General features: G+C 53.8%; 1 protein-coding gene across 2 annotated transcripts; it reads right to left on the bottom strand.

The window, feature by feature from the left end:
- Positions 1–2630: 2630 nt before the first annotated feature.
- Il9r (interleukin 9 receptor) lies at positions 2631–13404 on the bottom strand. 2 transcript variants are annotated; one of them, XM_059269215.1, is made up of 9 exons: positions 13377–13404; positions 7309–7422; positions 6864–6975; positions 6602–6780; positions 5986–6131; positions 5413–5623; positions 4847–4952; positions 3813–3897; positions 2631–3065 (listed from the first exon to the last, which is right to left on the bottom strand). In XM_059269215.1, the coding sequence occupies exons 1-9, from the start codon at positions 13402–13404 to the stop codon at positions 2631–2633; spliced, it is 1416 nt and encodes a 471-aa protein (XP_059125198.1). The 2 variants fall into 2 exon arrangements, with proteins under 2 accessions (XP_059125198.1, XP_059125197.1); XM_059269214.1 differs by having other exon boundaries at positions 5413–5626.
- Positions 13405–13475: the final 71 nt, after the last annotated feature.

Genomic DNA, 13475 nt, shown 5'->3' on the forward strand with positions numbered 1-13475 from the left:
CAGGGTTTCTCTGTGTAGCCCTGACTGTCCTGGAACTCGCTCTGTAGACCAGTCTGGCCTCAAACTCAGAGATGTCCCTGCCCCTGCTTCCCAAGTGCTGGGATTAAAGCTGTGCTCCCACTATACCTAGCAAAGTGAATCTTTCTAATGAGCTGTTACTTTTGTATTTTGAATGGATTGCCGTAGACATTAAGCCTTTCCATCTTTCTTCAAGCGTCTAAGTAACAGATGTTAATCACACAGCCAGGCAAATGGTGTCATGGCTGCCTAGTAACCATTGCCAGCATTAGTTACTATACTTGGAAATGATCGGTGACAATTACTTTCATCAACAACATCTTACTTCTTTTTGTAAGAGCTGCGATGGTCACGGGAATAATGTTACAGGAATGTAATAAAAAGCCCCAGAGTCCAGAATCTTAAACAGCCTTTTGTGAAATTAGTCTTTAATTGTTTTCACAGGTCATTCCATGGCCTACAAAACACACAAACTTTAGTTTGAGGCTAGCCTGATCTACAAAGCGAGTTCCAGGACAGCCAGAGCTATACAGGTAAACCCTGTCTCAAAAAACCAAAAAAATAAAAAGAAGAAGAAAAGAATGGTAAAGACCAGAATAGTATTTATGTAGGTGTATACACTGTCTCTACAAAAAGGGTAATTATTGAAATGAAAGGTAAATTTAAAAGATAAAACTTTAAATCTCCTCTTAGAAATTTTTATTCCACTGAAGTACTTATTCTAAATAACCTGATCCTTGTTTTAAAATCTCTGCATGCCAGCACAGGTGAGGCAGGGAACTGAACTGGAGGGGGATTCCAGCTCCCTCAGTTCTAAGTAGGCTATCATGCCACGGATGAGCCTGTGAGCCAACACTTTCTCTGGGGTCAGCGTTGTGAGCCCTCCCGGAACACCAGCTCTGACTCCACAATACTGCCCCGTGTCTACCCACTCACCGTGCCCACCCACTCACCGTGCCTACCCACTCACCGTGCCCACCCACTCACCGTGCCCACCCACTCACCGTGCCCACCCACTCACCGTGCCCACCCACTCACCGTGCCCACCCACTCACCGTGCCCACCATACAGTAGTTTGGCTATCCCTTGCACACTGTTCTGGCTTCAGACATAATCTTCACAGTTCACACCATTGTTGCCATGCTTACCCTTTAAAAAACCCTCAAAGTATCAGGAGGACTCCTGATGGGTCAGTGCCTTAAGGCCCCAAATCTGTACAAACGCGTCCACCTGCTCAGCCTAAGTTTCTGCCCACTGGATCACAATCTCTGCTTACATGCAAGGGTCGGAGGTAGGCTCTGCCAGCCACTGGGGTAGCACCTAGTCCAGTATGGAAGAGGTTGCTCAAAAGGAAGTAAATGTAAAGCAAGACTTGAAACCAACCCTTCCCCCAAGGGGAGCATGGCCTTCTTGGCATCTCCATTCCAGGCCCCTGAACTTCAGAACAAGGAGAAAACGAATCTATAGTACTAGCCACCCGGTCCCTGGCACTCTGTTAGGGCAGGCCTAGGAAAATAACAGTCAGATTCTGTCTACCCATCATTCCCTCTGGACCGCCCCACAAGGCAGTGGGGTATCGGTGCCCCCTCACAGTCCACAGCTGCTGAGGAACAGTCTCTTCCATCTCCATTGAGTGACCTTAGCTTCAGTTTTCCTCCTAGGAACAGCAGAAGGCTGGGGCAGGTGTGGCGGTTTGAATGAGAACGTCCCCATAGGCTCAGCTATTTGAACACTTGGTCCTCATTTGGTGGCATGGTTTGGAGGGGATGTGGAACCTCCAGGAGGTGGAGCCTTGCTTGGCGAATAAAAGGTCACTTCAGCTCACTCTGCTTCATGCTTGTGGTTAAGATGCGAGCTCTCAGCTTCCTGCTCCTGCTGCTGGGCCTGCCACTTGCCTGCCACTCACTGCCACTCGCCGCCATGCCTCTGCACCATGATGTATTCCTATCCCTCTGGAATCTTAAACCAAAATAAATTCTTTCTTCTGTAAGTCACTTTTGGTCGTGGTGGTTTTTTCCCAGCAACAGAAAAGTACTTCATACAGATGGGTAAGACTTCTTTGAACCATTCAGTGGGGCTCCATCCTGCTGATCTCCGAGATGGACAACCCCACTTGCTCAAAGCTCCGCCATTCTCCCCAACCCCAGCAGCCACCCACAGTCTGGAACAGTCAAAAACATCACTTTCAGTCTTAGTGGGGAAGGCACCTCGGGAAGGGACAGAAAAAGGACACACTTCACCTGTTCATGTTGTCTCAGCGGCGTCCCCTTGGCCCAGGCTAACCCTGTCATGCCCTCTTTTCAGGACTGGGACAAAGCCAGAAAGAGGGAGAGGGAAGCCTGACGCTGAGATACTGAGTGTGGAGGCCTCCTCGCCACAGGGCAGAGCAGAGCAGAGCGGTGAGGAACAGCCAGCTGCTTCCATCCACACAGCCTCTGACCAATGCACAGCTGCCTCCTCTCTGGAGTTCCACGCCCACCCAAGGGCCAGTCCCAGAATCTTTAGTTCACCTCCCAAAACAGAAATGGTGCGTCCAGCTGAGACAGGCTGAGACTGAGTCTGGTGCCATCCGAGGGTAAAGAGAGGAAAATGCTCACATCCCTCGGTAGGTGTCAGGCCCTGCTGGACACAGGAAGGGCCACCGGCTGAGCCTGTGTGAGCTCGGGGCTCTGGGTGTGTTCTGGGAATGCTGAGGGGTGGCCCTCCTCACTACAGTCCAGGATGCAATAGTCACTGCTGCCTCCGTCTGAGTCTAGAGGAGGGGGCCTGACAGAGCCCATAGGGGCCCAGACCTCCTGGGGCAGGTAGGCAGATGGCTGTTCTTCCAACTCCAGACACCCTGATGGCAGCACATGCTCTAAGCTTGGGGGCCCTGGGAAGCCAGGGCCTGTGTCTTCCCACTCCAGGCTGGAAAATTGCACAGGGCGTGCTGGGCTGTAGGTGAGCGTTGTGATGGCTTCCCCGATGCTGGACTCTGAGCCTCCTGATGGAGTGCTGACGCTATGCTGTCTTGGTTGTGGTCCGGCTCTGTGGGCCCCTGTCCAGGTCTGCATCAGAGCAGGGGGTAGGAGAAAGGCTGAGGCAGCATGTTTGGGACTCACTCTAGGAGCAGCAGCCTCCCCTGCACAACCCAGATCTTCTCCAGGAAGCTCTAACATGCACTCCCAGAGCCAAGGAGAGCCTGTGCCCAACGCACTCTAACCTCCTCCCACGTGTGAAACACTGAGTTGTTTTAGACCCCTCAGTGCCCCCCTCAGCTGAGGCCACGGGCTTATGGCAGCCTGAACCAGGTGCCAAAAGAACGGGAAAGATGTGACAGGCGCCAAAGACAAAACAAAGCCATGCCAGAATGCTCTCCGGGGCCATCCAACAGAGACAGATATGGGCACCCCCTAAATGCAGCGACACACAAATCTAGAGACACAGTCTGGAGCCTCCATGGAGCAACTGGAGGGATGAGCCTCCCAAAAAAATGCTGTCTCTCAGTGGGACTAGGAGCCTCCACAAAATGCCCCTGTATCTATCTCACAGTCCATCACTGCTGTGCTATGGAAAGCTGACCCGTAACACCATCCCATAAATACAGCAAAATATGTGCCCATTAGAGATGGGGTACAAATGTAAGTCGACCATATATACAAAAGAGGCTCAGAGCATAGACAAGGCCCCCACGCTTGCTAATGCCCCCTAGTCTAAGAAGCCCAAACTCTGCTCCACAGGGCAGATTTCTAGGCCGTATCTGCCCCTGAAGTGCCACCCTTGACCCCTCCTCCCTGACGCTCCCCTGCACACACCTGGAAGTCTCCGTTGTACACACTGTAGAGAGGATGGAAGAAGACTGCTGGGGAGGGGACATTCTGGTAGACGGTCCTCTTCACCCTGAGTGGAGACCCACAGAGGTTTCTAGTGAGATCTGAGCTGCTTTACCCAGCAGGGCTGCACAGGGGAATGACTGGACCAGGTGTTACCAGGTGTGTGGAAGGGTCTGCACTTGGCTGTGCGGTATGCTTTGATCTAGCAAGGGGGAGGTCTTTTGCCCTGCTCCTTGGCATTGTTATAAAAAGTCCTTTTGAAGAGCCAGAAGGGGCCTTGGATTTTGATCCAGGTCCTCCCAAAGCTATCCTGTGTTTCTGTCTGTCTCCTCTCCACTACCTTTCTATCTAAAAGTTTCTTATCCTCTCTCCTCCTCATAGGAACCCTTTTAAAAGGTGGGAGCTGGCCTCCCACAGATGGTGTCCTGAAGGGACTTAGGTTCAGGGACCCCCACAACCCTGAAGCCAAAATAGAAAAGTCAGGACCAAAGGGACCCAGATAGAAGCCTTTCCCAATGTGACACCCTAGAAAACTTAAAGTCACTGCCAAGACTGGAACTCCTTTCTCCCTACAGATGCCAGCCCGCTACATCCAACCTGGCCTCAAAGAGCTACTAGGCATAGCAACACATACTTATCATGTCACCCTAGCCTCCATAAATAAATAAAACCTCTGGACAAATCCCAGAACAGGAGCCCATGTGGATCGCTGTAGCCTCTCTGGTTAATGCCCCTATTTACACCATGGCCTGTGTCCTTTGCAGACTGATCTCCAACAGTGGGTTCAGGGCCTGGAAGCAACCAGCTGTGTCCTCTCAGATGAGGCTGATAGCTCTAGGGATAACATCTGTGCCATCAACAGGCAGCTGTGGTTCCCCAGTCTCACCCACATGTACTAATACACGTGTACCCCAGCATACTTACATGCATGCCCACAATTCATACACACACACACACACACACACACACACACACACACACACACACACTCATATCCACACGCATGGCCTACCTACCTGGGTGACAGCTTGAACAGAAGGTGGATAAGGCTGGTCAGCAGAAGAAAGATGGACACAGTGACCAGGATGCTATTTGACCATGGCCAGGACGGGAGCAGGAGACCTGGGGGCAGAAAGAGTCCATGGCTGTCAGCAGCCTCAGGGCCAGGATGTTCCCCTCAGTCCACATGGAAAAAAAAAGCCACCATTAGTTCTCTGAGTCAAAGCAGAAGGGGTCTACGACGGGCCTTGGGGTTTGTGTCACACCTCTGATGTTCCTGGGATGATCTCATCTGCACCCCTCACTTCCCATCTGCCATATGGCTGAGGGTCATCACCGCACATAGGGTCAGCCCAACACTCACAAAGGAAACCCAGGTCTTGTCCCACCTCAGACAGAAGTATCAGCCAGTGTGCAGTCCTGGACACCCTTGCTCCTAACGGTGGCCACTAGCTATGAATCCTCACACATCTCAGAAACAAAGGGAGGGCTGTAGATTGATGAAATGGAGGAGAGGCAGAAGGACCCAAGGAACAGAGACTCGGCCCGGGCTGTGACAAGGCAGCCACCACCCAGCACCTACCCTGTCTCCATCTCCGGGGAGAAGGGAAGGACACTGGCTGGCTCCACTCACTCCAGTGGCTCTTATAATACTCCCCCTCTACCGCGTCCCCATCCTCCTCCGACAAAGTCATCTGGACGCGCAGTCTGGCCTCGTAGATGGAACCAGGATTCAGTTCGACGGCTTCAAGGCTGAGCCAGGTCACTCCAACAATATGGTCCTTGTGCCGGGCCTCCTGCAGGGTTGGGGGCATTTGACTGAGTGCAGGGTCCTAAAGAACGGACACACATGTACCAACAAGCCCACTTGTACATATTTATACACATCTATGAGTACACACTCACCACGTTTATGCACTCTCTCCAGTATGCATTCACCCATATAAGCATAGAGCAAAGACACACTCACACACATACAAACACACATGTACAAACAGGCACACTCACACACTATGTTCATAGACACACACACAAGCATAGGCTTGTATGTAGACAGCACACACGTGCACATCTAACTCTGACGACTCCATCGGTTCTCACCCCTGACTCTAGCCAGTCCCAGGAGAGAGACCTCAGGGAGCTACCACCCTGTTACCTCCCAGGCCTCTTCCTGCTTCTTGAAGGCCAGCTCATAGCTGAGGAGTGTGCTCCAGGGCTCCAGAGCAAAATTGATGCTCCAGGTCAGGACACAGCGCTCGGAGCTGACATTGCTCTGCAGATCCGAGGGAGGGTCCAGCTTAACTGAAACAAGAAGGACCCAGTGAGGTTCCTCAGCACGGCCGGAACTGGGACCAAGAACATCACCAAGAAGTCACGGTCAGGGCTCCTTCAGGCCAGGGACCTCATTCGAAGACTAACTCAGGAAAGCCCCTGGGGGAAAGGCCGTCAGTGCTTCCTTAAGTCCTGGCAGCAAGGTGATTTCCTTCACAATTGGCTGCTGGAAGTTCTTCCTGGTGCCCTCCCGGAGTAATTCCTGCTCTGACTGAAGTGCATTTCCAGTAGCTCGGACTGTAGTGTCTAACCCCACCTGGCCATGTCTTTTCATGTCTTTGCCGGAACCCTGGCCCTGCGGCAGCCATTACACCCCCTCTCCAGGGTCCGATCTGCTTCAAGTCCTGCTTGGCAAGGATTCTCAGGCAGAGCCAAAGGCTCAAGGCCACAGCCTCAGAGTCAAGCAGCAAGGCCACTGCTGGCAGGGCTGTCCCACTCACCATGTCTCCGCGGCAGGAACTGTGAGTCCACCAAGCTGACCTGCTCCTGCCCCAGGACGCAGCGGTGCAAAGTGATGGTGAAGTTATCGGTCGGCACCAGCACCTCCTCTGGAGGCAGCATGAGGGTACACACGCTGTCCCAGAAGGTGCACCTGTGCCTGATGTCCGTCATCTGGTTACTGGAAAGGCCGAGGGTTAGCATGGATGCTGCCACCACGGGGACCCTGTACCCTCCCCAAGCAGCCTGGCCCTCCATCCTCACCTGGTAAAGAGGAGCCAGGCCCTGGGTTCCAGGCCCAGCTCTGGAGTCGACCAGGAGCAGTCAATCCTGAAAAGACTGTTGCTGAGGCAGGTGAATGTCCCAGCCTGCGGCCCTGGGGATGGGGATGGTGGGAGCACACAGTAGGGCCTCGAGGCAGAACTGAGGTAGGTGGGGAGGATCTAACCAGACAGACTCCAGAGAAAGTCCCAAGAGAATGTGTCGGGGCAGAATAAGAGGCTTGGGAATGGCTGGGTTTTGACCATGGTACCAGGACCAGTCAGACCTCAGAGCTTTGTGGGGTGGGAGATAGTGGGACACTAGAGGACAGGTTCCAGCAACGTTTGGGGCCATGTTTTTCTCTGGGTTGTCACAGATGACAGCTTGTCCCCAGCTCCCCTAACTCTCTATCCAGCCACCTCAGGGAGATATGGTGCCCAACGTTCACCTGTTCCGCGCTCTGGGACGGAGGCTCCCCAGCAGACACAAGAGTTGACACAGGTGTAGACCAGGAACCAGGGGCCCAGGACCTGTTTCACAGCCATCCTCTCCGAGGGCCAACCTGCGAAAGACTCAACTGTAGGGCCTGTGCTAGGCACCCCATGGGAGGCATCCCCCGTGGGAGGTGTCCCTGTAGGAGGCACCCCGTGGGAGGCGTCCCTGTGCTAGGCAACCCCTGTGGGAGGCACCCTGTGGGAGGCACCCCCTGTGGGAGGTGTCCCCCGTGGGAGGTGTCCCTGTAGGAGGCACCCTGTGGGAGGCGTCCCTGTGCTAGGCAACCCCTGTGGGAGGCACCCCCTGTGGGAGGTGTCCCCTGTGAGAGGTGTCCCAAGCTAGGCAACCCCTGTGGGAGGCACCCCCTGTGGGAGGCACCCCTTGTGGGAGACACCCCCTGTGCTAGGCACTCGTGTGGGAGGCATCCTGTGCTAGGCACTCCTGTGGGAGGTGTCCCCTGTGGGAGGTATCCCCTGTGGGAGGTGTCCCCTGTGGGAGACATCCTGTGCTAGGCACCCCTGTGGGAGGCATCCCCTGTGGGAGGCATCCCCTGTGGGAGGTGTCCCCTGTGGGAGGCATCCTGTGCTAGACACCCCTGTGGGAGGCATCCCCTGTGGGAGGTATCCCCTGTGGGAGGCATCCCCTGTGGGAGGCGTCCCCTGTGGGAGGCATCCCCTGTGGGAGGTGTCCCCTGTGGGAGGCGTCCTGATCTAGGCACCCCTGTGGGAGGCGTCCCCAGTGCTAGGCACCCCGTAGGAGGCCTGCTTCCCACAGCAGGTGCCCTGACCATGTGCTGTGGACAGGACTGGTCACAGCTCGCCAGCTTCACTGATTAACTGAAGCTTAGAAAAGCCACTTGACCCAACCAAGGACAGGTGCCTTCAGCACTGAGTTGCCCCCTCAGACTCAGATCTCCTAGATCCTAGGCTCTGACAGCAGCATGTCCACACTTGCCTGCCGTCCCTCTCAGCCTGGTGCCCTAGGCTCTGCAATACCTGCACTTTCTGTCTTGGATGTTTGTTTGTTTGTTTGTTTGTTTGTTTGTTTGTTTGTTTGTTTTGAGGTGAGGTTTCTCTATGTATCCCTGGCTGTCCTGGAACTCACTCTGTAGACCAGGCTGGCCTCGAACTCACAGAGATCCTCCAGCCTCTGCCTCTTGAGCGCTGGGATGCTGGTATTAAAGGCACGCACCACCACGCCCAGCTTTACCTAGGTTCTCTCGACTGTCCATTCGCAATGCGGAAGTGGAGCCACATAGAGGACCAGGGCTCCTCTCGGGTCACAGGGCAAGTCTCTGAGCATTGTCTTATTTGTTACTCCCGAAATAGACTTCTCCCAGAGTTCTGCCCTGGGAACACAGGGAAGGAAGACAGCAGATGTCTGGACAACAGACAGCTCTCTCCAAACTGTACGTCATGTGGTGTTCTCAGCTGTCCCACAGAGGGAAGCCCCTGAGAAGAGCAAGACCTGGAGCCCTGGGACCCCCAAGGAGCCAGAAGTGGATGGAGACCAGAAGCTACCTCTCAGAAAGTGCCTGACTTCCTGAGAGGAGGGATGAGCCTCTACTGAGGCCCTGTCACCCCATTTACATCTATAGATGGCTCACTGATAGCCCCTGAGCAGGAAGCAGAGCCACCCTGGTTATACAACCTGATGAGTGATAAGGAAGAAGGAAACACACAAGCCCAGAGACCACGGTCCTGGCCTTCAGGAGCTGGCACCACCTCAGCAGCACCCTGACCCACCCGCCCAGTAGCCCGTCCGCACAACCCCAAGACAGACTTCAGTCTGCCTGTCCGTCTGTACCTCTAGACAAACCCATTAAGGCTTTGTCCTCCTCTGGGATGGAGCCTGCAACCTGGGTCACCACGGACATGAAAACTAAGCTCCCCGGGAAGTGTGTGTCTCCTCTCGTGGTGACCATTGACAAAGTGAGATACATATTCTCAGATGCTCCGAGGGTCTGTGAGAGCAGGATCCTAGACTCACAGAACCTGGGGGGAGGATCAGCGCTGTCGCCACTCCCAACTGAGAACCGACACAGACCTCAGGACAACTTGCCACCCCTGGAGAGGATCAGCCCATCGCAGCCTCGGGTTGACCCTGGAGCAGATGGCTTGAGAGGAGGATGAGAGTGACTTTCAGCCCAGCGTACCCCGTTTCTAGCCAGGGACAGAGGCAAGTGCACCAGGGCTGGAAATGGCCCAGTGCAATTGTGTGGGTGGAGAACATTTCCTCTGCACAGGGAACCTCCATGTGTACTGGGCGACTTGGGGAGGGTGGGGTCACTACCCTTCTAATGATGGGAAACCAGAGACTAATCCAGAATGTGACTCTTGGACCCCTGTTTTAGGAAGGGGTCCCACAAACTGCCACACCATCCATGAACTTTCTGAGTGCAATGTGTGGGTCCTGGGGCTGGACCTCACCGACGAGGCCAAAGTCTTGGACATCGCAAGCCTCTCTCTCCCTGCTGTGCTACCAGTACATGTTGGAGCACATCACTGGCAGGGCTCCCCTCCTCAACAGAGAGACCTTGGGCCAGGTGCTTAGGACAGAGGGAGGCAACTGAACTCTCACTGATCCTTGAAAAGGAGCTGGGCTCAGATCAAAAATGTCTGACCACAACCCATACACACCAGACTACAGAACCTGTGAGAACCTGGAGAAACCAACACCCACCATCTTGGGATGGATGCGCCCGGGCACACAGCCCTGCTGTGGAGCCCACACCACTGCCCAGCACAGCCCTTCACAACAGGTGTGAGGATATAGCCCTAGCCTCCCAGCCTCTCAAAAAAACTGAAAATACTAATAACAATAACAGCAACAACAATACAATTGTGGTCAAGAACAGGGCTCGGTAAATACTCTATAAGGAGCCACAGCTAAGCCCTACTGTGTGTGTATGTGTGTGTGTGTGTGTGTGTGTGTGTGTGTGTGTGTGTGCATGCACAAGGTACTTTTTTAAATAATTTACTTGTTTTTATTTTATGTGCATTGGTGTTTTGCCATGGGTGTCGGGTCCCCAGGAACTGCAGTTACAGACAGTTGTGAGCTGCCATGTGGATGCTGGGAATTGAACCTGGGTCCTCAGGAAGAGTAGTCAGTGCTCTTAACTGCTGAGCCATCTCTTCGGCCCCCACAAGGAACTTTAATAGTCTACCATTGAGCTGCATTCCAGGTCCTCTTTTTCACTTTTTATTTTGAGGCAGGGTCTATCCTGGTTAATTCTATGTCAGCTTGACACAAGCTAGGGTCATTAGACTGGATTAAAGCCCCACCTCTTCTATGTTCTGAGATTCAAGTCTGACCCTGTTGGCCTACCTGCCCTGATTTTCTGGGCCACTACAATGGGTAGCTTGTCCTAAAAACTGGCCTCTGCCTTTGACACAGAAGAAGATCTCCACAGAGGATTTGCCCTCCACCCTCCCTGACCGGAGTTGGCTACCAGCATGGGAGCTGGCCAGTGGCATAGGGCTACTTGGTGCTGTATGGCACATGCCACAAACCAGCTTCCCTTCAAGTGCGTTTTTCCCTCTCCCTATTGCTGCACAGAACCATATAGCTATATAAATACAGGTGTATAGGGGCTGGAGAGATGGCTCAGCAGTTAAGAGCACTGGCTGCTCTTCCAAAAGACCCAGGTTCAGTTCCTAGCACCCACATGGCAGCTCACAGCTGTCAGTAACTCCAGTTCTAGGGGATCTGATACCCTCACACAGACATACATACATGCAGGCAAACACCAAAGGTTGAGGCAGGATGATTATCTTGAATCCTGTTCAACCTAGGAGACACAGGGAGTTCCAGGTCAGTTAGGCAGAGCAAGACTCTGTCTCAAAAAAAAAAAAAAAAAAAAAAAAAAAAAAAAAAAAAAAAAAAAAAAGATGATACTAATCACAACAACAATACAGTTGTGGTCAAGAACAGAGCTAAGTAAGTACTCTACAAGAAGCCACAGCCAAGCCCTGCTCTGTGTGTGTGTGTGTGTGTGTGTGTGTGTGTGTGTGTGTGCACTCATGAGGTACTGTAATACTCTACCACTGAGCTGCATTCCAGGTTATGTTTCCCGAGACAGGGTTTCTCTGTGTAACAGCTCTGGCTATCCTAGAACTCACTTGGTAGCCCAGGCTGGCCTCGAACTCACAGAGATCCGCCTGCCTCTGCCTCCTGAGTGCTGGGATTAAAGGTGTGCGCCACCACCGCCATCAGCAAGTGCCCTAAACCACTAAACCATCCCTCCATCTCTTCTTTTCTTTTCTTTTCTCTGTACTGGGTATCGAACCCAGGGCCTTGTGCACGCTAGGCATGCACCTATCAACTGAGTTACATCCCCAGGCCCTGCTCTCTGTCTTACCAGGGGTGGGGGAACTCCCTATTCTCCTGCCCATGCACAAAGCCCACAGAAATGGAGGCGAGTGGAAGGAGGCTGCTCTTTAGGTGAACCTTGTCCAGCAGTGTCTTCTCTCTGGAGGGGGACACCCCCCTCTCTCCATCAGCAGCAGGAGCCTGTGGCATATGGAAGCTGTGCCAGGAAATGGGACTGGGGGTGGGCACAGGATCCAGCTTCCCCTTGGGAACTGCCCCCCTGGGGTGTAAGGACCTTCTCTGTCACCGGGGGCATCCTGCCATGCACAGGGCGTGTGAGGACATTGATGATGGTAAGAACTGGAAGGACGGCACCAGCAGACTAAGTGAGTGAGGACCAAGTGACAGACCGGAAGGAGTCGAGATGAGGGGCCAAGAAGGAAGCCCCCCAGAAGCACCCTCCCACATACTTCCTGCAGGAAGGACAGCTAGTGGAGCAGATATCCACGGCACACTTGGCTGGACTCAGACAAGGCCGGATCCAGAAGCGGTGGGTGTACCGGGGAAGAAAAGAAGGGTGCAGCTCTGAATAGCACCGGGAAGCAGGTGGGGAGGTGGCCAGGGAGCTTCTCCTGGCATTCTTACTCCGTCCCTCCAACTGGCTTCTTTACCCATCCTAAAGCGCTTGCCCACCTTCCAGCCTAGCTTCCTTGCCTGATGGGACAGCTGTGCCCAGGCTCGGCTAGCTGTGTCTCTCAGCACCCGAACAAGAGGTCCCGGCCAAGGCAGGGCTCAAGCAGATGTACTGACACTGTGCACTTGAAGGGTGGGCGGGTGGGAGGAAATGGTGCCCCGCTACTCCCGCTGCCTTCGTGAGGAAGTGCCTCTATGCCGTGCACTGGCAGGGGCCTCCCCGAAGCCACCTGCAGGCAAGGCTGACTAAACCAGATGGGCGAGGTCCTGATAATGCACGTCTCTTGCAGCAGCCCAACTCCAAAATGCCCTCCCATGTCCTACCAAAGCCACCCTGCCCCTAGGGGTATCCAGGAATTTTCTCCATCGTGGGAGTCATAGGTTATAGTTTACACCTAGGAGGCCGAGCCCTGGCCAAGAGTAAGCCGAGAGCATCAATGTCCTGGGAAGATCAAGTTAGGAAAGAAAGGGGGAGTCCCAGCAAAACAGCCTCCTGAAGCCCAGTAACCCGGAAACAGAATGCCGCTCACCCCACACCACACACCCTCCTCTCCCCACTCCCAACCCCACCGAGCTAACCTGGAATTCCACCCACATGCACTGCCCCCCATAGCCTCCTCTACCATGAAGCTTTCCAAAGATCTGGGGGTTTAGAGGGACTTTACCAACCCTGGGCCTACGCTGTTAGGTTTTGTCCCCCCCAAAAGTCAGCTCAATCAGAGAAGCAAACCTTTGTCCACAATCAGCAATACGCCTTGACAAACTTGCTGTCCTTCGCTCTGTCACTTCAGGGCATGGACACACTGCCATCACCCTCACCCCCACCCCAGCCCTGAACACTGCAGTCTGTCATTTCATAATTATCTCTGCAAAGATGCCACCCCTGGGAGACAGTCGAGACCAGTGCACTAGGCAACATCGAAGGAGGTTGTCACCCACGTCACGGGGGTCACAGTACCTCTCTGCCTCCTGAAGCTCACATTAATTTGAGCAGAGGGGAGCCCTAAACACACTCACCTTCTGAGGTGCATCTTCTCAGGGCCATAGAGAGTCGCAGGCAACTCCAGCCAGGAGGTGACTTTACTGCCAACTGTCCTCGTGTGAACTGCAAAGCCC

This window comes from Peromyscus eremicus, chromosome 8a (assembly GCF_949786415.1).
Source record: "Peromyscus eremicus chromosome 8a, PerEre_H2_v1, whole genome shotgun sequence".
Taxonomy (NCBI): domain Eukaryota; kingdom Metazoa; phylum Chordata; class Mammalia; order Rodentia; family Cricetidae; genus Peromyscus; species Peromyscus eremicus.

Bases quoted from the DNA above. Each gene is read 5' to 3' on its own strand.
- Il9r (XM_059269214.1), bottom strand. From the start codon at position 13,404: ATGGCCCTGAGAAGATGCACCTCAGAAG. The intron at 6,132-6,601 runs GTGAGTGGGACA...TTCTTGTTTCAG, and splicing joins GTTCCTGCCGCGGAGACATG to TTAAGCTGGACCCTCCCTCG. The intron at 5,627-5,985 runs GTAACAGGGTGG...CCAACCCTGCAG, and splicing joins AGCAGGAAGAGGCCTGGGAG to GAGGCCCGGCACAAGGACCA.